Source organism: Carettochelys insculpta, chromosome 1 (assembly GCF_033958435.1).
Source record: "Carettochelys insculpta isolate YL-2023 chromosome 1, ASM3395843v1, whole genome shotgun sequence".
Classification (NCBI taxonomy): Eukaryota; Metazoa; Chordata; order Testudines; family Carettochelyidae; genus Carettochelys; species Carettochelys insculpta.
The window spans coordinates 250782607-250807466 of record NC_134137.1 but is presented as its reverse complement, the minus strand read 5'-3'; the positions used below and the strand labels follow the sequence as shown (position 1 = coordinate 250807466).

Below are 24860 nucleotides of genomic sequence, written 5' to 3'. Positions count from 1 at the left end.
AGTCACATGCTTTATGTGCTGGCAATATTGGAGGAAGTTTTCATGAACCAGAGAGCTTTTCCCATTCAACACCCAGAAAACAAAGCCCTACATCTGTGTTATGAAAAATGTACACTTCTAGTATGTGGCACAAAGGCAGCTAAATACCTTTCTGCGCTATGTACACACTAGCACTTTTCTTGACAAAACTCGTGCAGCTGAAGGCTGTGAAGAAAACTACACCCGATAAATGTGTCATCAAACAAAGCACCGGCACGCACTGCATTATGTCAGTGGCAGACACACTCCCACCGACATAGATAACGCTGTTTGTTAGGAGTGGTTTAATCATTCCAGTTTCTGCAGCTGCACAGGAGACCTTACAGTGGCACAGCTGCGGTGTTACAGCTGGGACACTGAAAGGGATGTAGTGTAAACATGGTGTGCTAAGAAACGGAAGCAACTATTAACCAGAGAAGATCCAAGGGGGAAGAAAAAAAAAATTCTGCCTAACCAGTCAGCCTTCTCCAATGTCCAATTTTATCATATTTTATTATATCATGATATCATTATCTCATTTTATTTTATTATAACATTACTAGATCATTAGGCCAAAACAGAGATCAGTCCTCTCTGGTAGGCTCTGCACAGACACATCTTAAGAAAGAGTCTCTCATCAGGAGAGCTTCTAGTGTAAGCAGACCAAAAGCAGGAGAGAAAACAAAGATGCAGAGGACTGAAGTGATCTGTCCAAGGTCAATGACAGAGCTGCAAATAAAGCACTCTTCTAATGCTACCAGACCAGTCCTGTGCTCTCTCCACTAGAGCATGGAAGCGCGCCAAGAGTTTTAATACTTTTGGTTGACTGATACAACATTTACACTAAATTTATCCCTGCCGTGTTTATAGGCATTTGCTCATGCATGAAAATAATTTCCTCCTTAGAGAAGCCTGTCATGGCCCTGGCTTGCTTTACTTAGAGTGCCCTCATTTCCCTGTGTGTTTTACTGTGAAAGCTGGCTGTATCTGTTTACGGACAATGCATATGCCAAAAGTATTTCACATGTTAAACTTCATTTTTAAGTCTTTCAAGGAAGCCTATAATTATGAACTGGATATTTAACCACAAGATAAGTACAGTGTGTCTTCAGGCACTTTAAGACATCATACATATTTATAATATCACAGAAGGCCTCTCTTGGAAAAAACACATTTCAAGGTTCCCTCCCCCCTGCCCCCCACAGCCTTTTTTTTTCAAAGACCCACTTATATTATTTTAAATGAATAATCAACTCAGGGGATGGAATAGTTCCTTTGAGTAAATATATATTTGACAGATTGTTTTCATTTACAGAATGTGCCTGATGGTATCCACTGTCGTTAAATCTGCAAAACTCAGCTTTTACTCAAACATGAGTAAGGGGGATGGATCAGGTCCTGCGGGCTCAATCCTGCAGGGTGCTAAACACTCTGTCCCAGTGCAGCCAAACATGTAAGCATGTGCATAAATCTATGCCCATGAGGAGTCCTGATAAGAACATTAGAGATGTTTATGTGCTTAAGGTTAAGTCCATATTTAAGTTATTCTGTGCATCAGGCTAGAGTGCTCAGCTTCTTTCAGGATTAATCCCTAAAAGAGGATTTTTTTTAAGCTAGCACAATTCTGATTTCATTCAGGCCCTTCTCTTTCAAGTACGTCTCTTGGTGGAAGTACCTCTGTTTATCAGTGATTTGCCCACAAGGTGAGAGGGGGCTTCACCAGGATCCTGTGATGCCCAGAATTATCTTTAAAATCTTCAGATGTCCTTGGATTCTGCATTAAGAATGTGTTGCGGTCTCAAGTACCTTCATTCAGCTAATGGCACTGCTGTGGTTCTCAAAGAGAAACAATATCTAAGCATCAGTGGTGTGGTCCCACTGAGTCAAGCAGACAGTCCATGACAGATCACAGTGTGTGTTGGGTTAACTAGAAAAACTCCAAAAAAATAATTCTTTCAAAATCTGTCTTGTTTTCTCAGGTGGCACAACAAATGAGACATTGGCCCAGTCAAAAATCACAGCTGTAAAAGCTGTCACAAATATTCTGGATGTCAAATAAGAGGAGTGGTCATTCACTCCAAGAATAAAGCTCTCCACCACCCAGCAGCACAACAGAAGGTCCCTGCCACATCACTCGGGACATGGAAGGGCAGGAAATATAACACAATATCTTGAAATAGAAGAGAAGAGTAGAGTACCACACATAAAATTACAGGCTCTTTGGTCTATTAATATCTCTGCTTAAAAAGACAGATGAAAACTTGTATCTTATCAGTACTGTATTGGCTCACTTCAGGTTCAACTATGTCAGCCTGACACAGATATGTCATTGCCCAACCTCTCTTAGAAGAGGAAAGATGCTGATATTATGCATAAAGGGAAGCTTTTAACTGCACCACTCAGGAAGCAAAACCAGGCACAAACTGTGACTCAGAGTCACAAATTATCTTAGCACTGCAGTTCCCTCAAGGATATTTCTAATAGTTCCTTGATAATTCCAGTACATTGCCTCAGTAACATTGCTGAACAGCTATTCCATGTCTTTTATTAGCTCTGCTTGCTCAGTGGTGGGGGTAGGGGGGAAGATGGAGTCATCTGTTACTACCCTTGGCCAACAACTAATTATTTCCCAGTGTATGCCAGCTCAGGGTGAGCTGTTCAGCGTGCGGAGTGGGACTCAGAACTACACCCATTCCCAATCTCTATATGCCTAGCTGAGGAGCCTTCTCTCTCCCTCTACTGTAACCAGTAATCTAGACAGTCTGCACAGGGGCATAAGGTGAGACAAAAAGACAGGAGAAAGATCACTATTGTGATCACAAGCTTAGATTTTAATTCTCATCTAACAAGTAAGGAGTTTGTATCACCTAGGAGGGATTCTGTACATACATTTTATTGGTGTCAGTGACCACAGGATTTAAGCAACCAAGTTTTCTTCAGCTTTGAGACAACCTGTGGCTGAGCTGCAGGGTGTTCTATTCTGCACCCTTAGGAGCGGTAGATATACATGTGAGGGGTGCGAGGGGTAAGTAAATAACTAAGATTACCAACAGCTGTGCTGTAGCTGCTGATCTTGGTATTCTAGAGCTGTTATGGAAAGAGAATGGGTAGTAAAATCAGTGGCTATTTTGTTATGGCCCTTTGTAACTTATCTGAATTAAACTTTGAGGATAGGTCTACTTTCATGTATTTATCTGTGGGACTAAAAAATTCCAAAATAAATAAAGATACACATCTCAGGGGACTTGAAGGAATGCCAGGAGGTCATGGACCAAGCACCATCCCACACCCCACTTACTTTTAATCTATTTGCCCCAGGTCCCTAAATGCCCCCCCTCAAGAACTGAGCTTACAATCCTGGGTTTAGTAGGCCAAGGCTCAAACCACCAAGCTATCCCTCCCCCTGTTTAGAGTCTTTTAAGGGAGAAGCAGTGGATGTGGTATACCTAGACTTTAGTAAAGCATTTGATACGGTCTCGCATAATATTCTTATTGACAAACTAGGCAAGTCCAACTTAAATGGGGCTGCAATAAGGTGGGTGCATAACTGTCTGGCTAATCGTACCCAGAGAGTAGTTGTTAATGGTGCTCAATCCTGCTGGAAAAGCATAACAAGTGGGGTTCCGCAGGGGTCTGTTTTGGGACCAGTTCTGTTCAATATCTTCATTAATGATTTGGATATTGGCATAGAAAGTACGCTTATTAAGTTTGCAGATGATACCAAGCTGGGAGGGGTTGCAACTACCTTGGAGGATAGGGTCAAAATTCAGAATGATCTAGATAAATTGGAGAAATGGTCTGAAGTAAACAGGATGAAGTTTAATAAAGATAAATGTAAGGTGCTTCACTTAGGAAGGAATAATCTGTTTCACACATACAGAATGGGAAAAGACTGTCTAGGAAGGAGTACAGCAGAAAGGGATCTAGGGGTTCTAGTATATCACAAGTTAAATATGAGTCAACAGTGTGATGCTGTTGCAAAAAAAGCAAACATGATTCTGGGATGCATTAGCAGGTGTGTTGTGAACAAGACACAAGAAATCATTCTACCGCTCTACTCTGCGTTGGTTAGGCCTCAGCTGGAATATTGTGTCCAGTTCTGGGCACCCCAATTCAAGAAAGATGTGGAGAAATTACAGAAGGTCCAGAGAAGAGCAACTAGAATGATAAAAGGTCTGGAGAACATGACTTATGAAGAAAGGCTGAAAGAATTGGGCTTGTTTAGCTTGGAAAAAAGAAGATTGAGGGGGGACACGATAGCGGTTTTCAGATATCTTTAAGGGTGTCATAAGGAGGAGGGAGAAAACTTGTTCTTCTTGGCCTCTGAGGAGAGAACAAGAGGCAATGGACTTAAGCTGCAGCAAGGGAAGTTTAGGTTGGACATTAGGAAAAAGCTCCTAACTGTCAGGGTGGTCAAGTACTGGAATAAGTTGCCAAGGGAGGTTGTGGAATCTCCCTCGCTGGAGATATTTAAGAACAGATTAGATAGATGTCTATCAGGGATGGTGTAGATAGAGGTCGGTCCTGCCGTCGGGGCAGGGGACTGGACTCGATGGCCTCTCGAGGCCCCTTCCGGTCCTAGTGTTCTATGATTCTATGAATATATATTCAAAAAGTCATATTGTGTTATAATGTCATCCTCACTGAATACCATTTCAGAGTAAGGCTGCTAAAAACAGCTTGATCCAAGTGGTGTCTCCATTGTATTTGATAAAACTGATATATTTGGGGGGTTATTTTATTTTTTATGGAAAATAATATTCAGTCACAATATTTTTTTCTCTGTGATGTGTGCTCTCTTGTTCAGTTGTAACAATGACAGGATTTGTCATCTCATGACACATAGCATGAAATTTCTGCATTTCATTTATTCTGTCAGCTACTAGTTTTTTGTTGCAGGTTTTCTAACTGCTGCAAATGTGTCCAGTTCTTCAAGGCTAACTATAAATGCTACTATATTTGGCATAGTATAAATGAAATGCAGTCCAGTTAAGATACAAGAGAGCATCTGTGACTTTGCTCTACAGAGCTGTTTTTATTTTTTTGTTATGACTGTATAAACAATACCTCCTGGAAAGGGAGAAAGATGCAGCACCACTACTGAGCATTTCATGAGAAGGTGTAGGTTGTTATGAATTCATCAAATACCTCTTGAAAGTTATAATAATACCTTCCTTACAGAGACTATTTTGTATATACTAACTACTTATACATGAAAAACATATTGCAACCAGGAAGGGTTCACACAGGACAGGGTCAGGAGAAGTGTTGCCTCTATTTTTTCCATGTGTGGGCAGAATAAATTTTGCTATGTTTACCTGGGCATGTGTGGATGTGCATCACCCGTAGAAACACATGCCGCCAGCTGTGGGCGCTGTGCTAATGAGCTGGGCAGCGCCTGAGTTTCACTTGCGTAGCCACCCAAGTGCTCAGTTTACAGGGAACACTGGTCAGGAGTTCCTATAGCTGTACCTTGCAAGTGGAGATTCTCACCTGAATATATTGAATATAAAGTGGTGACAGGACAAGGTGTCCTGAAGAGGTGACCGTGCTTGTTTTTGTTAAAAACAATTAATGCACAAATGCTATCTTTATGGAATACTTTAGTGAAAAAGTAGCAGCATTAAAGATAACTAATGGCCCAATCCTGGCTAATGCTCACAGACCCTTCTGTTTGCATGGAGTTCCAGAGTCTTCAACACCTAAATGGCTTAACTAACAAGAGTCAGGCTGCACAGAATGGAATGCATTGCCTAGAGAGGTGGTGGATTCTCCATCCCTGGATGTTATTAAGTCCTGGCTTGACAAGGTCCTGGCTGGGATGACTTAGTTGGGGTTGATCCTGCTTGAAGCTGGGGGCTGGACTAGATGACCTCCTGAGGTCCCTTCCAACCCTATGATTCTATGAAGGCCTGATACCCTACAAGAGTGTTCTCAAAGTTGTCATGATTATTTAGACCTTCAGTTCTTTCTCTCCTGATGAAATTGCTGTTTTCCTTAATGTATAAGAAGTTTCTGAACAAGGGTCTATAGATATAAAGCAAAAAGCTATTTTTTTAAACACACACACACCTACCTACCTACCTGTACCATAGGTAAACCATATTTATAAACAGTGTGTACGACTGACAGAGCAGATGGATGGAACTGAATGGAAAGGAAACAGACATAATTATCACATAGTCATGTCAATGTAATTGTTAATGTGAAGAAAAGTTTGGCAGAAAGTCTCTTCAATTTAAATGAGAAACCACAAATCTAAGAACTTGAATCTTAAAATCTATCAACTACACCCAGAAAAGTTTTGACTTCCAGGTTTTTTTTAAGCTTAATGCTTTCCCAGGGATTAGCAAGGCAGCCTACATATGATAGAAACCAGTCCAAACTCTATATCAGACCAATTAGAGGATTTTTAAAAGTAAGTAAAATGAGTCTTTTCCCAGTTAACTCTCACGTCTTTGTGCTTCCTTATTCTAGTTAGTAAAAGTAATAAGATACCAACATAAACACAGGTCACATACTGCCTGGCTTCTAGCAAGTAAACAAATATAATTAGAAATCTTGCATGAAGGCCCAGACCAGTGCTCTGCAACCTGGGCTCCTGAGCCACATGTGGCTCGTTATGGACTTCTTCATGGCCCCGATGCTATAATTACAAAATTTAAAAACCACCTCCAGATTATTTTTGATAAACAGTGAACGTGCAGTAAACATGTATCACTTTACAAACCATTGTGTGTGCACTGTTCTTAAAATAAGGGTTACAAAAAAGAATGGTTTGAGGTTATTTATTAAGGACTGTCTGGTATTCACATGCATTGTGGCTCTTGAATTATGGAGTCTTTTCAGTCTTTTACTGAATTTAAAAAAATGACTCTTCTTGCTGACCCCTGGCCCAGACTGACAGATTTCCTGCCTGATCCCTGGACAAAAATATCACAGAATCACAATGGAAATGGAACCCCCACTTTCACCCCTGCATAAAAAAAAAATCAAAACAACAAAAACAAAACAAAAAAAACAAAACCAAAAAGCTTCTCCCCAGCAAAGAATACAAGAGCTATTCTTTGACAACATAAATTGTCAGATAGTGCAGGCTGTCATTAGGAATGTACATTTTCTGCTTTTAATATATCATCATCTACAAAGATAACACTTACTGACTGGAAGGTATCCATTGTGATTAGCCAAATGATTTCTCTCTTTGAGAAATTTGACAGCTTTGAGATGTCTACATTTCCTCTGAAAACACAACTTTATCAGGTGATCTGATCTTATTGTGACATCATATTCTCTGTGCTATCAAAGCATAGCAACAAAATTGTCCACAAAACATACTGCTACTCTACATTACACACAGCATAAACCTGGCAGCTTGAAACTTTTCTTCACAGGAGGTCGAAGAGTATCATCTAAATATATGTGACCATGTCATGTGGGATATATTCATAATACCTTTTTCACTGCAGTTATTTTGCTGTTTGTAATGCTTTTGTAAAAACTGATTTGTAAATTTCTGATTTGGTTTTTGCCAAAGATGTTTTGTGTTCGATAAAGACTAAAAGAAAAATAGTAAAAACAATCAAAGTAGTTTTAGATATGTATAAATTAAATTGAAAAAATATACACAGTCTATTATAGATACAGTCTTTTATAGCTGGATTCTCACAAATTTCCAGAGGAAAAAAATCAAACAAAAAAACATTTCTACAATCTGAAACATGAAATTAGACGAACTCAACCACAAACCAAACATAGTAAAAAAATAGAGAGGATTTAGCCTTAAACAGGATGCAGGTAAACCCCATTTTTACTCAAGGATCCAATTCTGGTCATCCAAAGATCACACAGGCCTGCTATAACCATACACTCCCTTCTGCTCACAGTCTCTTCTCATAACATCCACTGCATTAAAACACTAGGACCACAAAACCGCTCCTTTGTCACCATAAATCTTATGCTCCACAATAATCTCTTTTGTTTTGGTTTACAGGCACTATGAATCAGCCTCTGTCCACAACCTTTAACCCTTTCAGGACATCTTGTCTCCAGCTTTCTTTCCTTGAAGTCTGTTACCTGTCTACTGCAAAGGACCCACGTGTGTGGCAGACTGATACTTTACAAGGATCGAACCCAACCCCACCAAAGTCAAAGGAAAGAGTCTTCACTGATTTCACTGGCCTTGGGACTGCATCATAAATAACTAGCATGTGGTGTTGTTTTATTTTTCCTTTTGGGATCACAGGGGGAAATGAATTTACATGACACAGAATGGGGTTTCTCGCCACCTTTTTCTTCTGGCGTGCCTGAATGAAGAGTGTTTGAAGGGAAAACCTGGCAATCCCATTCCTGCAGGTACAAGGGGAGGTTCCCACTTAATGCTTTAGTCTATTTCTATTGTTGCACTTGCTCAACAAAATATCTGTTATTCATGTGGGGGCTTTACCCCTCCCCACAGTGAGTGATGAGTTTTGCCATGGCAAATGCACATGTGCATGGAAGTATTCTGTCAGCAAAAGTTTACACGGCCGTCACTAAAAACTGCAGAGTGAAGACATACCCTTAGTCGCTCTTGTTCTAGGTGAGGTGTCTGAGTGGACAAGATCTTACGAAAGGTACTTGGCTGTTCTCTCTCATGAAATGTCTTCCAAATATTTTCTCTATATGTGCCTCGTGCTGTGGTTAACAGACTTGTTCAGGGGTCTGCAACCCAAATAGCGAGAAGAGCCATTTTTTTTTCATATTCAGTTACAAAATCAATCCTTCAAGAGCCACAACGTACATGAATACAAGATAGTCCCTAATAAATAACATCAAACCGGACTTTCAGTAACCCGTGTTTTAAGACCAGCGCACACACACAATTTGTACCAGTTAGAAGGTTCAAGTTACTTTCACCCTTCGATTGGAGAGCAAATGAGGACAAGGAAAATAGTGAGCCTGGGAATAGGCTCTTAAGCAGGAAGGAGCAATGTTCTCATCTACCCTCCACGCACCCACTTCCCAGGTTCTACCCTCATCAGCCCCCAACACATCACCAGGCTTTATCTACTTCTGACCTCTATCCCCAAGCTTTATCCCCATCACGTACACCCACCCCCACATCTCCAGGCTTAATGCCTCTCTGGCCCAAAGCCACCACTCCATCCCTGGGATTAACCCACCTCAGCCCCAAACCGGCCCCTGGGACTAACCCATCTATGGCACTGGCTTTATTTACTGCCAGCATATTGGATACAGTAGCATTGCTGGACAGCAGCCAGGATGGGGCAAGCTTCTAACCCAACTCCTGATGCAGCCAGCAGGGATAAGGGACCCCTCGGTGTGGGAAGGAGTCACAGTACACGAGGGGGAGGGGGTGGAGCCAGCTCCCTGGGGCTGTGCTGAGACCACAGAGCAGAGGGAACCCGTGCAGCCAGCCCAAAAACAGCCCCTTGCCCGAGTTACAGCTGGGAAGGGGCACGACGCAGCTGGCTCTAGCCCTCCCAGCACAGCTTACAGAGACAGGAGTGCTCGGCCTGTGCTGGGTGGCCACATGTGCCCAGTGGAAGAAAGGCTGGAGGAGGTGAGCCAAGCCATGCCCACCGAAGGGCTGTGGCTGCTCAGGCAGAGAGAAGAGTGAGGGGCTCTCTGCGGCTCCTGGTCCTGCTGCCACTGAAATAATGGAACTAAATTTAATTAGTTTAACATCTGGATCCCTCCCACCACCCTGCCATCCATTAAACCAATTCAATTTAGTTCTACTGTTTCAGCAGCAGCAGGGCAGGCAGCCACAAGAGAAGTCGGTGGCGGCAGCTTCCAGAACTACAAATCAATCCTTAAAATGCCACATGTGGCTCCAGAGCCATAGGTTGTAAGCCCTAGACTAGCTCAATAGAAATGTGATCGTTGCAGTGAAGTGATATGCATGCAGAGCATGGACTTACTATTCCAAGATGCAGTTGTAACATGAATGTGCTCTGTCATCTCCTTCCATTCTTCTGCACTTCAACTAACTTAACCGCAAAGAAGTTGAAAGTGGGCGTAGCCTGTGTAGATTTACATCTGCTACCAAGAGAACTGTAGCTACTGGAAATAACCTTCTTTTCTCCTTTATGAAATTGCCCGTGTAGATCCCCAGTTCTAGGAGACTGGCAGGCAACAGATGAGAGCTTGATCATACAGCAAGTGAAAGAGCAGCCTTCTGATTTAACCATCTAATGTCTCTTGAATCATATCAGTAGCATGATCAGGCTGCAAGAGGCAATTCTAGAAGGATAAAAGATTTTTTGACAATAGAAACAGCTGGCACCATCCTCATCTGAAAGGATACACCCACAAGACTGTGACCCATCTCACAGTTTCTCCCTCTTCACTGGACAATATTCACTGAAAAGCAATGGAAGTAAAGCCTTTATCTGGTTGCTTTCCAATGGCCTCCAAATCTGCCTTGGGTTAAGAAGCATACCAATTTTTTTTTTTTTTTTAGAAAGCTGTTCTCTGTCGATAGCTGCCTCTGCTTGCTTTTGACTGTTGCTAGGACCTCTGGAAGTGCACGTGCATTCCACAAAGACGCAATGGAAAGCATTTCAGAGCACAGCACAGGACGGAGCAGTGAGATATCTGAAACAGGTAAGTATTTTATCAGTAACAGTCAAGTATAGTATCATAAGTTTCATGCCTGAGCTAGGCAGAAAGCATGGTGACCTGAGGCTTAACAAGCATCAAGTATAGGATTTCTAATTGAGTCTGAGTGTAAGCTGGAGAAAGAACAGCTGACACCCTTACTATAAAACTATTCTTGGATACAAAACAATTCACAAATCTCAGTGATATGGATTGTGCAGGCTTGTTACAGGCAGTCCTCGACTTACAAACACATTGACTTACAACCATTCATACTTACGACCAACCTCCCATTAACCCCATATTACTGCACTGTATAACATTTTTGAGTTGAGAACCATGTACATTCAGTTTTTCTAACAGTACGGGCAGTGTGGTATGAGAACTACAGCTCAGTCATGATGGCAGCTGACGTTGTTCCCCAACCCTCTGTTTTGTTTTGGTTCCCAGAAGCACATTGTATTTGCAAGTCTGTGATCAAGCAGCGTTTTTATGTTTCATTCCCTCATAAACTTTGCCCTTACGGTATTTTCTGTGTTTGCTTGTGGGCATCATGGCAAGTAATGGAAGGCTACGTCTACACTACACACTACGTTGAAGTAGCCTATTTTGAAGTAAGAGCATTGAAATAGGCTACTTCAATGCGTATCATCCACACATCCTCCAGGGCTGGTGCTGTCGACATTCAACATTGAAGTAGCGATGGGGAACGTCGAAAGGAGCCGCCCAGGAAGGAAAAGTGCTAGTGACAAGGGTGCTGAGAAAAGAAAGAGAAAAGCTATTGATTTAGAACAGAAAATAGCGACAGTGAGGCAATATGAAGGGGGTCAAACAGTGCCATGCATGGCATGTAATATAGGCCTACCGAAATCTACCCTAAGCACAATATTTACATCAAAGACATTCTGAAGCATAAGCTTTCGTGGGCAAAGACCTGGTCGAAAATATCTGTTAGTCTATAAAATGTCATATGACTTCTTGCTGTATTTGAAGGTACAGACTAACTTAGCTACCTCTCTCATATTTATTTACATTACTGTATTTCATTGTGTTGGTTTTTTCATGTGTTTCTGCCCTCGGTGTTTCTTTTTTTCATTGTTGATTGTTGTTTTGTAGGTGCTTTGCTACATTTGGAGTGGTAGTGAGTTAATATTATAGACATTACTAGTAAAGGACAGTTGATAGCTACCTGTATAAGGGTGTTTCCCACTTATGACCTAATCGAGTTACAATCAGGTGTTTGGAACGTAACCCGTTCGTAAGTCGGGGACTATCTGTATTTATAGTGAGTAGTCTCAGAGAGAGAGAGAGAGAGAAACATGTTAGTCTGTCTTTTCACAAAACAAAGCAAGCAGTCCAGTAGCACCTTAAGGACTAACAATTTTATTTATCAGATAATGAGCTACAGAGGAAGTGTATGAGAAAGGAAGGAACAGACTCCAGACCTCTGGTTTCTGACAAAGTCCTTTAGCTCAGCATTAAGTTGTAGTGACAAGTCCATTACATCATGGAGGGTCTGTATTGGACTGTATGGGGCCAAATTTTTCCAAGACCACAGTACCCACACCCTTCATTGTGATATTTACAGCTAGGCTTTCAAAACAAGCTCTTGTCAGTGCTGAGTTCTCTCCAAAAAATCTAACTACAGGTCGCACCTCCCTGGTCCAGCATGGTCAGAGCCTGACTGGTCACAAACAAGAGAATTTGTCAGACCAGGAGAGGTGCCCTGCCCCCGGCAGACACCCCGCTTCACGCCCCCAACCTCCACTGGATTGCTCACCCAGCTGCTGCAGGGGCCAGGTAGACTCCATGCCCTGGCCCATACTACCAAAGGGGGCTCCAACCCATGCTGTTGTGGTGGGCTCTGGACCCAAGCTGCCCCCTGCAGGGCTGCTGGGGGAGGGAATGCTGGCTCCAACTTACCCTTCTGCCCAATGTCCTGGCACAGGAGCTTCCCTAGCCCTGCTAGAGAGTACCAGTTTTAGGAGGTGCAACCTGTATTTATTTTTGCTGGATAGACATTATAAATGCCTAACAGAATAAATAAAACCTGTGTGTTTTAATATTTTGAATGTTAGATATACATAGCACTGTAACGGTGTGGCAGTTTCTAGGACCCTGCACAAAAATGGAAGACCCTCTTGAAAAGTTATCTGGTCAGGTATGACACTATCCATAGATACGTAGAGTAACACAGAATCACAGAATACGAGCACTGAAAGGGGCCTGAAGAGGTCATCAAGTCCAGTCCCCCGTCCTCACAGCAGGACCAAGCACCATCTATATAATCCCTGTTAGATATTTATCCAGCCTGTTCTTAAATCTCTCCAATAATGGAGATTGTGCAGCCACCCTAGGCAATTTATTCCAATGATTATCCAACCTGACAGTCAGGATTTTTTTGCTCATGTCCAATCTAAACATTCCTTGTTGCAATTTAAGCTCATTGCTGACTCACTCTGATGTCATATAAACTGGTCCTATTTGCTCCAGGCCAAGTATAAAAGAAAATGCAAGTGCCCCTATGAGAGGGAGAAACTAGAGCAGAGAAAGAGGTCTTACAGGAGGAGAAGTCTACACGAAAAGCCAAGCTCAAGACACAGCATACTTCAAGGACTATTTTATTCAATAACAATGAGCCCTAAGACACATATGCCATATGTGTCCCCTCTGCAAGTTGAGCTGAATGGTAACTCGCTGCTCATTGGCACAATTTATCTAAAAAGCTCCTAAAATACTTAACGGCCTTGATAGACAGGAATCACTTCACCCACTACTGTAACACAGCCAGAGCTGGGGCAAAATGCAGCAGGTTTAACAGCACTAAAAAATTAGAAACATCATTGAGAAAGAACACAGTATCTCATTAAACCTGTAGAATAAATGTAGGTAGGTGGAATGTAATGGTTCTCATCACAGTTGGCTGAGGACACTGGGATTAATATCCAAAGTCATGTACAAACAGCACATATTTCATGACCACAAGGGATCAGGACTCCCCTCTCATCCACAAGACTTTCTCCTATAACAGAATGCAGTCCTGTAGCACTTCAGAGACTAACAAAATAATAAATTACCCATTGTAAGGACAGAGAAAGGAATCTATTCTTGAGGAACATTTAAAGTGTAAAGTGATTCACTTAAAAATATCCAGTTCTCCTGGTAAATGTGGCTACATAATACAAACAAGCTTGAAAAATCTCCCAGTTCTTATTTGTTTTGTGGGGGTAAAGTGTCATTATCATTAGGGACAAAAGAACTCTTGAGGCATTTAGCAATACTGCTTGCATAGGTTTATACTATAGCAAACAATTTTTTCATTATTTTCATTATTGTGTTAAAGCTACCAGAACATAACTTAGCAAATGGGTATACAACAAGGGTGGAATGTGTTCTATGCCTATGGTAATAAAACTGATTTTTCTCCCTAGCTATGTGAAGGGCAAGTGCCACTTATATTTCAAATATCTACACAACATTCTTATTTTAAAAAAGAAAATTAAAATTCTATCAGCCCTTATTTAAAAAAAAATCAGTTTTCCCCTTTGGATTATTCGATAATTCAGCCACCAAAGAAGTTGCTGAAAACATTGCACTTAAATGATTTCCAAAAGCTTGTATGACTTAGGCTACGTCTACACGTGAAGCCTACATCGAAGTAGCCTATTTCGATGTGGCGACATCGAAATAGGCTATTTCGATGAATAACGTCTACACGTCCTCCAGGGCTGGCAACGTCGATGTTCAACATCGACGTTGCGCAGCACCACATCGAAATAGGCGCTGCGAGGGAACGTCTACACGCCACGGTAGCACACATCGAAATAAGGGTGCCAGGCACAGCTGCAGACAGGGTCACAGGGCGGACTCAACAGCCAGCCGCTCCCTTAAAGGGCCCCTCCCAGACACACTTGCACTAAACAGCACAAGATCCACAGAGCCGACAACGAGTTGCAGACCCTTTGCATGCAGCATGAATCCCCCGCTGCAGCAGCAGCAGCCAGAAGCCCTGGGCTAAGGGCTGCTGCCCACGGTGACCATAGAGCCCCGCACGGGCTGGAGAGACAGCGTCTCTCAACCCCCCAGCTGATGGCTGCCATGGAGGACCCCACAATTTCGACGTGGCGGGACGCGGATCGTCTACACGGTCCCTACTTCGATGTTGAACGTCGAAGTAGGGCGCTATTCCGATCCCCTCATGAGGTTAGCGACTTCGACGTCTCGCCGCCTAACGTCGAAGTTAACTTCGAAATAGCGCCCGACGCGTGTAGCCGCGACGGGTGCTATTTCGAAGTTAGTGCCGCTACTTCGAAGTAGCGTGCACGTGTAGACACAGCCTTAGAATGCTACAGTATCTTTTCAGAACGCTTTCAAATAAATACCATTATGATGCTAACCGTACAATAAATATATGTAGTTGTGTGCAGAAGGAAACATGCCCAAACAAAGACACTGAGATACAACAATTGAGTGGTGATTTAATCCACTTCCAGTTTCCAAAACTCCATAGTGCCGCTATTATATTTATATTGATTTCACCTTCTTTTGTAATGCCATCACTTCAAGTGACAATGTATCAACTCGCTGTTTCAGGCACTGGTTCGCCTCTTGCATTTTTCTGAGTGTGACTTGACCCACGTGCAACCTCATTAATAATTCCAGAAACTAAGGAAGACTACAAGGACTTGTTAGACACAGCAACTTACATGATTATTAAAACATGAATCAAATCCTGAAGTCAATTAGGAAATGAAGCACGCTGTAATCGGCAAAATTTCTTAGGACTCGTCTATACTACATATTTTCTTGCTAAAAATTTATTTTGTCAATAAATGATTAAGAGCGTACACACTGCAATGCAATTTTTGTTGTGAAAAGCACCCAGTTTGGGGAACAAAAAGCTTCCATATTAAAGGGAGACTTTTTTTTTCTTTTCCCCTGCCTTTATTGTTGGCAACCATGCAGCGTACACACCTGGAGGCACTTTTTGCTTTTAGTGCCCTCCAGGACATGGGATATGTATCCACAGTGCATTGCTCACATGGTCCACGAGGGAACTTCCAATGTGGACTCATCTGTCAACAGAGGTACAAGCATGAACATGCCTTGGTGACTTTGCTTTTGTTGATTTTTTGCATGTAGACATCAGTTCCACCAACAAAACTTTGTAATGTAGACTTACCCTTATGTACAGTATGGTACAAGTTGTCCCAGTTTCTCTTACTTCCTATTCTACAAGTTCTCAATATTTAAGACACACTAAAATGAACTGATGTGTATCTAGCAAGCTCGTTAGATACTTTCCAAATTTATTTTAATTTCTTTTTACATTGCACTGCATTTTACCAGAAATTCATTTTTTCAGCAATTTAACTTCATAAGTCTTACAACTGCACACATAAAATAGGGTCTGTTTGGCTTTTTTTCTGCTTTTCCACTTTTCTTTCCAATGTGTTTTCCTATAAACATGGGATTCAGGTACCTTGGTGAGCTACACAATTACTAATGCAACATACTAGATATAATTCATGAGGACTTTTTCATGTTGTCTCATGCACAAAGAGCAGCCATCAACCATGTACTCCAGTCTCAGTCACTTAAGGTTGCATCTACAATATGCAATAAATTCGATTTTTGATAAATTCAATTATTTAACCTCGATATTATGAATTCAAAGTAAGTGTCCACAAAGCTTCTTAAAGCTTGACCCACCTTTTTTCCATGTCGAGTTTCTGTGTCCCCATTGCCCTGTGCAAGTTCAACAGAGTGAGCATTGCATTGTGGGCACCTATCCCACAGTGCCTTAGCCCCGGTTGGTTGTGGGTGTTTCATGTTTGAATCCCATAATGCAAAGCACTGTCTCAGAATTCAAAGAACCAGTAACCGTACGAAAATGAACTGGAGATTGCGCCATTTCCCGATGAGGCATTCCAGTGCAAGCATGGACCCCAAATGCTTCAATTCATAGCACACATCGTTTCAGCAACCGCCCTGTCTGTTGCATAATTTTGCCTTCAATTACAAAGCTCAGTGATGGTTCAGTATCATAATGGTGATGAGGATGATGATAATGACAACGACAATGGTTCGGAAGAGCGTGTCTCCCAACTGCGGTCCAAGAACTCAGAAATGCTGGCTGCCTGGGATGCACTGGTGACAGTGGAGCAGTGGTTTTGGACTCATGAGACCAGCACACACTGGTGGGATCACATTGTTTTGGAGTCCTGGGACAACCAGTAGTGGGTGCAGAATTTTAACATGCACAGTTCCACTTTTATAGAAGTTTGTGATATGCTAGCCCCCACTCCAAAGTGCAGCAACACAAGAATGAAGCAGGCTTTAACAGTTCAGAAGCAAGCATCAATCACACTGTGGAAGTTTGCATCACCCTACAGTTACCAGTCAGTGGCAAATCAATTTGGGGTGGGCAGATCTACAGTGGGGTTCGTGGTGATTCAGGTTGCCCATGCAATCTGTCGGCATCTCCTAAGGAAGACTCTGATCCTGAGGGATGTACAGGCAATAGTGGATAGCTCTGCTGCACGGAGGTTTCCTAACTGCAGTGGGGCAATAGATGGCACGCACACCTCCCTCACAGCCCCGGACCACGTGGCCTCTGAGTATGTAAACTGAAAGGGGTACTTCTCCATGGTGTTGCAGGGGTTGGTAGATCACAAAGGTCGTTTCACCAACATCAATGTTGGCTGGTAAGCAAGCTTCATAACACACAGGTCTTCCAAAATTTGGACTGTACAGAAAGCTCCTGGATGGGACTTTTTCCCCCAGTTGGAAAATCAAGATTGGTGACATGAAGATGCCTAGTGTTATATTGGGTGACCCTGCTTACCCTTTGCTCCTTGTCTTATGAAGTCCTACACAGGAACCCTGAACCCTATCAAGGAAAACTTTGATCACAGACTCAGAAGGTGCAGAATAGTGGTGGAATGTGCCTTTGGCAATTTAAAAGCGAGGTTCAGATGCTTATTGACCCATTTCAACCTTTCAGAAACTAATGTCCCCACCATTATTACAGCGTGCACTATTTTGCACAACATATGTGAATCCAGGTGGGATACATTTCCATCCATCTGGAATTTCAAAGATGAAGCCATAGGCAAGGCTCACTCACACCTACCTAACACAACCATTCACCAGTAGCTACACCGAGGCAGCAGCAATAAGGGACACTTTAAAAATTAGCTTCATGAATGATCTGTAACAAACATGCTACCAATGCATTTCTCTGACATAATGCTAATCAATCATACCATGTCTTAATGAATGAATGCTTTTACTTGATGGGAGGGGGTTAAGTTGCAGTAAGTAGAATGCATGTGATGGGCAGCTGTGCCTTCAGCCCTTCCCCAATCCTCACTATGATTTGTGTTCCCCACCACTCCTGCAAGCCACAAAATCACACCGAGCTCAAAGGAATGATTTATTTTGTAGTGGAGGAGAGCTGTAAGTGGAAAGGGAGCCTACTCAGGGGTGCTTGAATAGCCTTTTAAGCAGTGGCCCTTGGGGCTGGAGCAGCAAGCTATCCTTGCCCTCCCTCCCCGCGATCAGGGATCACAACAACAGGGTATGGGTGACTTTTCTTCAGGGGACTCTTCCAGCAGGTATGGGCTCCTGCACTGCTGTGTTGGGAGTTCCTCTGTAGTTCCATCAGGGAGCACAGGACCTCTGTTTGTTCCCTAACTGCCATTACCAGCTGTGCCACGGCCTCACTCTGCTTTGCCGCTTGCTGCTGCTGAAAATCAAACATTCTCTGCTGCACCTCAGCTTGACTCTGATGTCCCTGAGCGGTGTCCTTTATCAGCTGGCATGCCCAGCTTCATTGCTCTCCATGTGCTGCAATATAACATCCTGCTTGCGCTTCTTTCTCTTTATGTTCCTCTCTCCTATGCTGGACATTGCTTCTGGGAAATGAAGGTCAAAATTAAGATACAATTCACATAAGCTGCGTCTACACGTGCACGCTACTTCGAAGTAGCAGCACCAACTTCGAAATAGCGCCCGTCACGTCTACACGCGTCGGGCGCTATTTCGAAGTTAACTTCGACGTTAGGCGGCGAGACGTCGAAGTCGCTAACCTCATGAGGAGATAGGAATAGCGCCCTACTTCGACGTTCAACGTCGAAGTAGGGACAGTGTAGACGAGCCGCGTCCCGCAACGTCGAAATTGCCGGGTCCTCCATGGCGGCCATCAGCTGGGGGGTTGAGAGATGCTCTCTCTCCAGCCCCTGCGGGGCTCTATGGTCACCGTGGGCAGCAGCCCTTAGCCCAGGGCTTCTGGCTGCTGCTGCTGCAGCGGGGGATTCATGCTGCATGCACAGGGTCTGCAACTCGTTGTTGGCTCTGTGCATCTTGTGCTGTTTAGTGCAAGTGTGTCTGGGAGGGGCCCTTTAAGGGAGCGGCTTGCTGTTGAGTCCGCCCTGTGACCCTGTCTGCAGCTGTGCCTGGCACCCTTATTTCGATGTGTGCTACTTTGACGTGTAGACGTTCCCTCGCTGCGCCTATTTCGATGTTGGGCTGAGCAACGTCGAAGTTGAACATCGACGTTGCCGGGCCTGGAGGACGTGTAGACGTTATTCATCGAAATAGACTATTTCGATGTTGGGTGCACGTGTAGACGTAGCCATAATGTGCTTTGAAATGGAATGAATGGGTCTCTGTGTGTACTATCAGGGAAAGTTAACTTTTTGGAGGCCAATGAAAGCTTATTAAGGATGGGATAGTAAACGTGCATTTCACAATACATCATTTGCCATCACTTATCCAGCACATTTCTTTGTGGACATGGTAAACTATGAGCAATTGTCTGCTTTTGGAGGGAAGGGGAGGGCTGCAAAGAAGGAAAAGTCACCAGATGCCCTGGCCAGGTGTCCTGAGGCAGGGAAAATTCTTTTTCTGCCATTCCTGGAGCAATCTTCCCCAGTGATCAAGCCACACAGAGGGGATGGTGCGGAAGGGTGCAATTACATTAGCATGGATGGCTGCATCTGGGGGTTCGATGTACAGTAAAAGTAAGGTAAAGAAAAATAAATAAACAATCCAAAGAAGTGCTGTATGGAAAGAGTCATGGGAGGGGAGACATCCAGCAGAGCACGGCAGCTGTGGGGGATTCCTGAAAAATGAAAAGAAATGCTGAGTGGAAAGGAACATGGGAGGGGAGAAGCCCCACAGAGCCTGCAAACCACGTTGTAGTGGGGTGGGGAATGGAGTGTCCGCTGGCTGCTGCAGGCAAATGTAAAGGGGAGGAAGCATGTTAAAGAAAAGAAAACAGATGAAAAGTCTCATGCTTCTGCAGGTTGCCAAAGAAGATGACATCACCCTCTTAAAACTAACAGATATGGAGAAAGAACAGCTATTCATGCTGTGTGACCAAAAGCCTGGAAAATTTGCTAAAATGCTGTCTGGTGCCATGAAACCAGATTTCTATACCTGGCATGGCAAGGTATGCTACCGTGGAAGCCTCAAGAAGTTAGGTCTATCCAAGACCTCAAGAAAAAAGATACAAGAGTGCTTGGATGAAGCCATTGAGGAGATCTCCAAAAAAGAAGAGGTCCATCCCAAGCAACATTAACATGCTGTTCTGAGGGACCCAGAACCATAGCAAACCTGTACCTGTACCCAACCCTATACCTACACCTACCCCTAGCCCGCTTCTAGCATGCAGAATAAATACTCACCCAAATAGCTTGGACAAGGGGGCTCAGGGACTGGCATGGAGGGGACCAGTTCCAGGTCTACGTTGAAGAGCTCCAGGCTATCTGGAAGAAATTCTTCAGTTCCCTGTTCATTGCTCCCTTCCTCTTCTCCATTGTCTCCTTCCTCTGGGGCACCCAGCTCCTCTGGGCTCACCCTGAACTCCATACCAGGGCCTCCAGAAGTATCATTAGGAAGTGACCAGGCTTCATGGTAGGGTCACTCCCTGTAAGCATGTGCAGCTGTTCATATTAGTGGCTGGTTCGTGGAGCTGCCCCTGACCACAAGTTGGCTTCCTGGACTTTTTGACAGGCCTGCCAGATTTCTTTCACCTTCACCTGGCATTGCGTTGAGTCCCAGAGTAACCTCAGGAGGTCATCCTGCATGACATCTGATCATAGATTCCCATGTTTGTCTTGGCTACCCAAAGTCTCTTCCCCAATAACTGCTCTCCCCAAATTGCAAGAAGATCCAAAATCTCCTGGTGGGTCCACACTGGAGCTCTCTTGAGACCCTGAGAAGTACTAGGCAGATCACTACCCTGAGTGCTCATGATTGCAGTACATGGCTAATGATGCAATTGTTACTGATGCGGTGTGATGGCTACCGATGCAGTGTGATGCGATGGGCAAAGGAATTTTTTCATAATGGGCTCACTTAATATTTGGAGGGTTGGATGCTGATGAATTCCAATTAAAATTCTAATTCTAATTCAAGCACAACTTTGCAGGCTTCCGGTGACCTTCCTGCATACCTGGATGGAGAGCAGCATACAACGAAGCGGCCGTACATAGAGAGTCACTGCATAGCTTTGTGGGATACATACAGGACACTTCTGGAGGCTAATAAGTTTAAATTAAGGACATGGCACTTCCACACTCGCCTTTTTTTGACATTTTAAATTCAAAATTGATGCTATTCTTGTCCCATAATATTGATATTTTGTTATCGGCATTTTGGCTAAATACAGTAAGGTCTCAGAGTACGCAAACTCAGAGTGCATGACCCCGCTGTTACGTGTCTGACCCTGACCCTGACCCCACCCCCCAGGCCCTGTTTAAACCACCTGCAAGTGGCTCTGGTTCACGCCACCCATGCCAACCCGTGCGGCTCCGGCGCGACCCCCCGCCAGCTCACAAGCTGCCTGCCTGCCCACCCGCCCTACATGGCTCCAACACGACCCCCATGCCAGCTCACAAGCCATGCCCCCCCACCCCACCCTGCGCAGCTCTGGTGCGACCTCCCCCCATCACCAGCTCGCAAGCTACCTGCCCCATGCAGCTCTGGTGCGATGCCCCCTCCCCCACTGGCTCACATGCTGCCCAGCTGCCCGCCTTGCACGGCTCAAGCGTGACCCCCCACCAGCTCACAAGCTGCCCGCCCACCACCCCTTCCCCACATGGCTCCAGTGCAACCCCACCTGCTGACTCACCACCCAGGCACGGCTCTAGTTCCAGCTCAACTCCCTGCCCCCGCCGCAGCCCAGCTCACCACCTGTGCTCAACTCCTCCCCTCACCCCCCTGCAGCCCTACCCCACCTCAGGCTTAGCTCTTCCCCCCACAACCTCCCACAGCCCCAACCCACCTCCAGGCTTAACCCTTCCCAACTGCCCCCCACCCCAGCCTAGGACTTACCTTTCAGCTGCTTCCCCGGCTGCAGAACATGTGTTCTGCCAGGGAAAAAGCCAGACCCCAACTGGCATGAAATCCAGGTTTACGTGAGGGTGCGTGGAACGGAACCGTCATGTACTCTGAGACATTACTATAAATTGAGCTAATAGTTTTAACTGTGAAGACAGTGATGTTTTAATATCGAGCTAAGTCCTTCAAATATGATTTTATCTCATAGTGTAGACACAGCCAATGATTAAGAAAAACACAAGACATAACAAGTGTAAAGTATTCATGTGACAGCGCAATGTCTGAGGCATGCTTTGTAGCAACCACCCTACTGAACTGAAAGACATGAGAATTGCTCACAAAGAGCTAGGCCATTAGAAATTTAAAGGCGCAGTAAGCAAAAAGGATGTAGGTTACAGAAGTTACCTGCACTTCAGGCTTCTACTTTCAATTTATTTTTATCTTGAATGAGAAATATCTCAACTGTGTTTGGACTGTCAGCTACTACACCAAACAGGTTATACAAAATGATCAATGTTTGTCAGGAACAAAAATTCAATAACCAGCACAAGGAAGTTCTTTCCTAGAAAGGTGCACTAATTTGGTCTGAGGCAGCTTAAAATGGTTTTCATAGAACTCCACCCATAATACTCTGCTCATCTACAAGCAATCCATCATCTGAACACAGTCTTACTTGGTGATCCATGAATACGAAGGCAGGACGTTTGCTTAACAAATTCTGAGGTCATGTCTTCACCATGGGCTAGATCGACAGGCTGCGGTCAATCCAGCAGGGGTTAATTGAATCGCATCCAGTACAGATGCAACTATTGCCTTATTCCTGTGAAGCTACTATGCTAAGCTGACCTAAAGTACATCAACTAGCTGGAGCAATTTATCCCATTGTGCCAGTGCTGTGCAGTACAGCTGCTCTCAGGATCAGGAGACAAGCCAAGAGAGACAGGGGGCACATAGGAGACAAAATCAAACGGGAGGAAAGGGAAGCCCGAACAGGGGGTCACATGACAGTCACGTGCTATAGTCTTGCTAGGCCACCAGCGATGGTGAAGTGTGTTGAGGTCTAGATGCCATCAAATCCAATAGTCCTCAAGGTTCGTGTACAAAGGACAGAGTCCTTGGAGTGAGCAGAAGTCAGCTTCCCTCCCTCCAGAAATCCCATAGCCTGTCTGCCCTCCCTCCAAGTCTTATTTTTAGCCCATCTTCTTACTGTTCTTCTCCCTAGTTAGGCCTAATTTCCAACACACCAATTTTAGAACACTGATTTCTAGTTCCACGCTCCTTTTGTCTACCTGGCACAATAGCAACACAGTCTTTCAGCTATATTAGCTGGTGTCTTGTGAAAACTCACCTAGTCTTCTTTCACCCCTTTGTGCCTTTTCTTATCATCATTTGTTAAATATATTTAACATTAAACATTTGTTAGATACATTTTACCAAATATTACCCACTGTTGCACAGTTGAGCCCACAACTGGAGTAGGCCTCCCAAGTTCCAGTTATTAAATTTCAGCTGCTTGAGAAGAGAGAAAGAAGTGGAGCCACACAGGGGTTTGTCAGTAGTGATGGGTCTGCACCAGCCTGGGTGCCTGTATCAGACTAACAGCCTTGTCACAGAGGCCATGAAGACTTGAGCTATCCACTAGTATCTCTGAAGGTCAAGTTTAAGGACCATTGCAATAAGAACAGCCACATATGGTCAAACCAAAGTTCCATCTAGGCCAGTATTCTGTCTTTTGACAGCGGCCAATGCCAGGCACTCCAGAAGGAGCGAACAGAACAGGTAATCATCAAGCGATCTGTCCTTTGTCATCCATACCCAGCTGTGACAAACAGAAGCTAGGGGCATTGGGCTCCTTTCTTCTAACTGTGCTCTGAAACAGAGGGCACTTCAATCCAAGGACCTGTTATTCCACCTTCACCAGCAGTAAATTCACATAACAGTAATAAGAACTTTTGTGTATTTAAAAAACAATCCACACTCGTTTTTATCTAACAGTAGTGAAGCCAGACATGACTAATTCTATAAATTTTCAACCCACTACGGATATTCCCTCCTACAAATATCTGAAAACTCTCATCTTTACTGGAGATAACAGAAAACCTGCAACCCAATCGAGTTTTACAAACGCTAGTCACTAAAGTATATTCTTCACCACACTAGAACTAAGCCCATGTTTTAAAACGTGGGTGGGTCAAACTACATCATTATCTTCCTGCCAATATGCAGGTTGATGATAAATTGTGAGATTTATTTAATGAAAGCATATAATCAAGAAGTGGTTGATGTGCATATGAATTTTGGCCATCTTCAGCCCTTTGCTTCCTTTGATTAAAAGGTATTATTGCAAGCCATAGTCAATAATTAATGACAATGCTAACAATTAAATAATTGAAGACAAGCAGCTACAGCACAGTTTATATTGTAACAAACCATCTCTTAAAGGTTTTAATTTACTACAATGCTTCCCAGTACAAATACTGGTGAAACTTAAGATCTAGTCTGTCTAAAAGAAGTACGGACATTTATGGGAAGAAGTGTGTAATAACTGATTGGTTGGAAATTTGTCCACCAGCTTCTGTAATTATATTTGCCCAATATACATGTATTGCAACTTTTGGGCAAAACTTGTCAAATTATCGATTTATATATAAAATAATTTTTACAAGCTGTTTATCCACTGTCAGACTCATTTATTTTAGTCAGACAGAAGATGCAGATCCTATACAGCAATGTTAATTTTGGATCTTTTGCCTGATGAAAGTACATTGGTGCATAGAGAATCTGTCTAACTAGGTAACATGGTTACAGTCTATGGTTAACACTGCACAGTGAACTAGAGCATTTGGGTTTTATTTTCACGTCTCACTGACCCGCTACGTGACCGCCCT

General features: G+C 43.6%; 1 protein-coding gene across 1 annotated transcript in view; it reads right to left on the bottom strand.

Moving 5' to 3' along the window:
• Positions 1-24860, bottom strand: part of LMNTD1 (lamin tail domain containing 1) — a 278703-nt gene that overhangs the window by 214564 nt on the left and 39279 nt on the right. The window contains exon 5 of the mRNA XM_074998356.1: positions 15163-15288. Within this exon, the coding sequence (XP_074854457.1) occupies positions 15163-15288 (126 nt within the window). The remainder of the gene's footprint in view (positions 1-15162; positions 15289-24860) is intronic.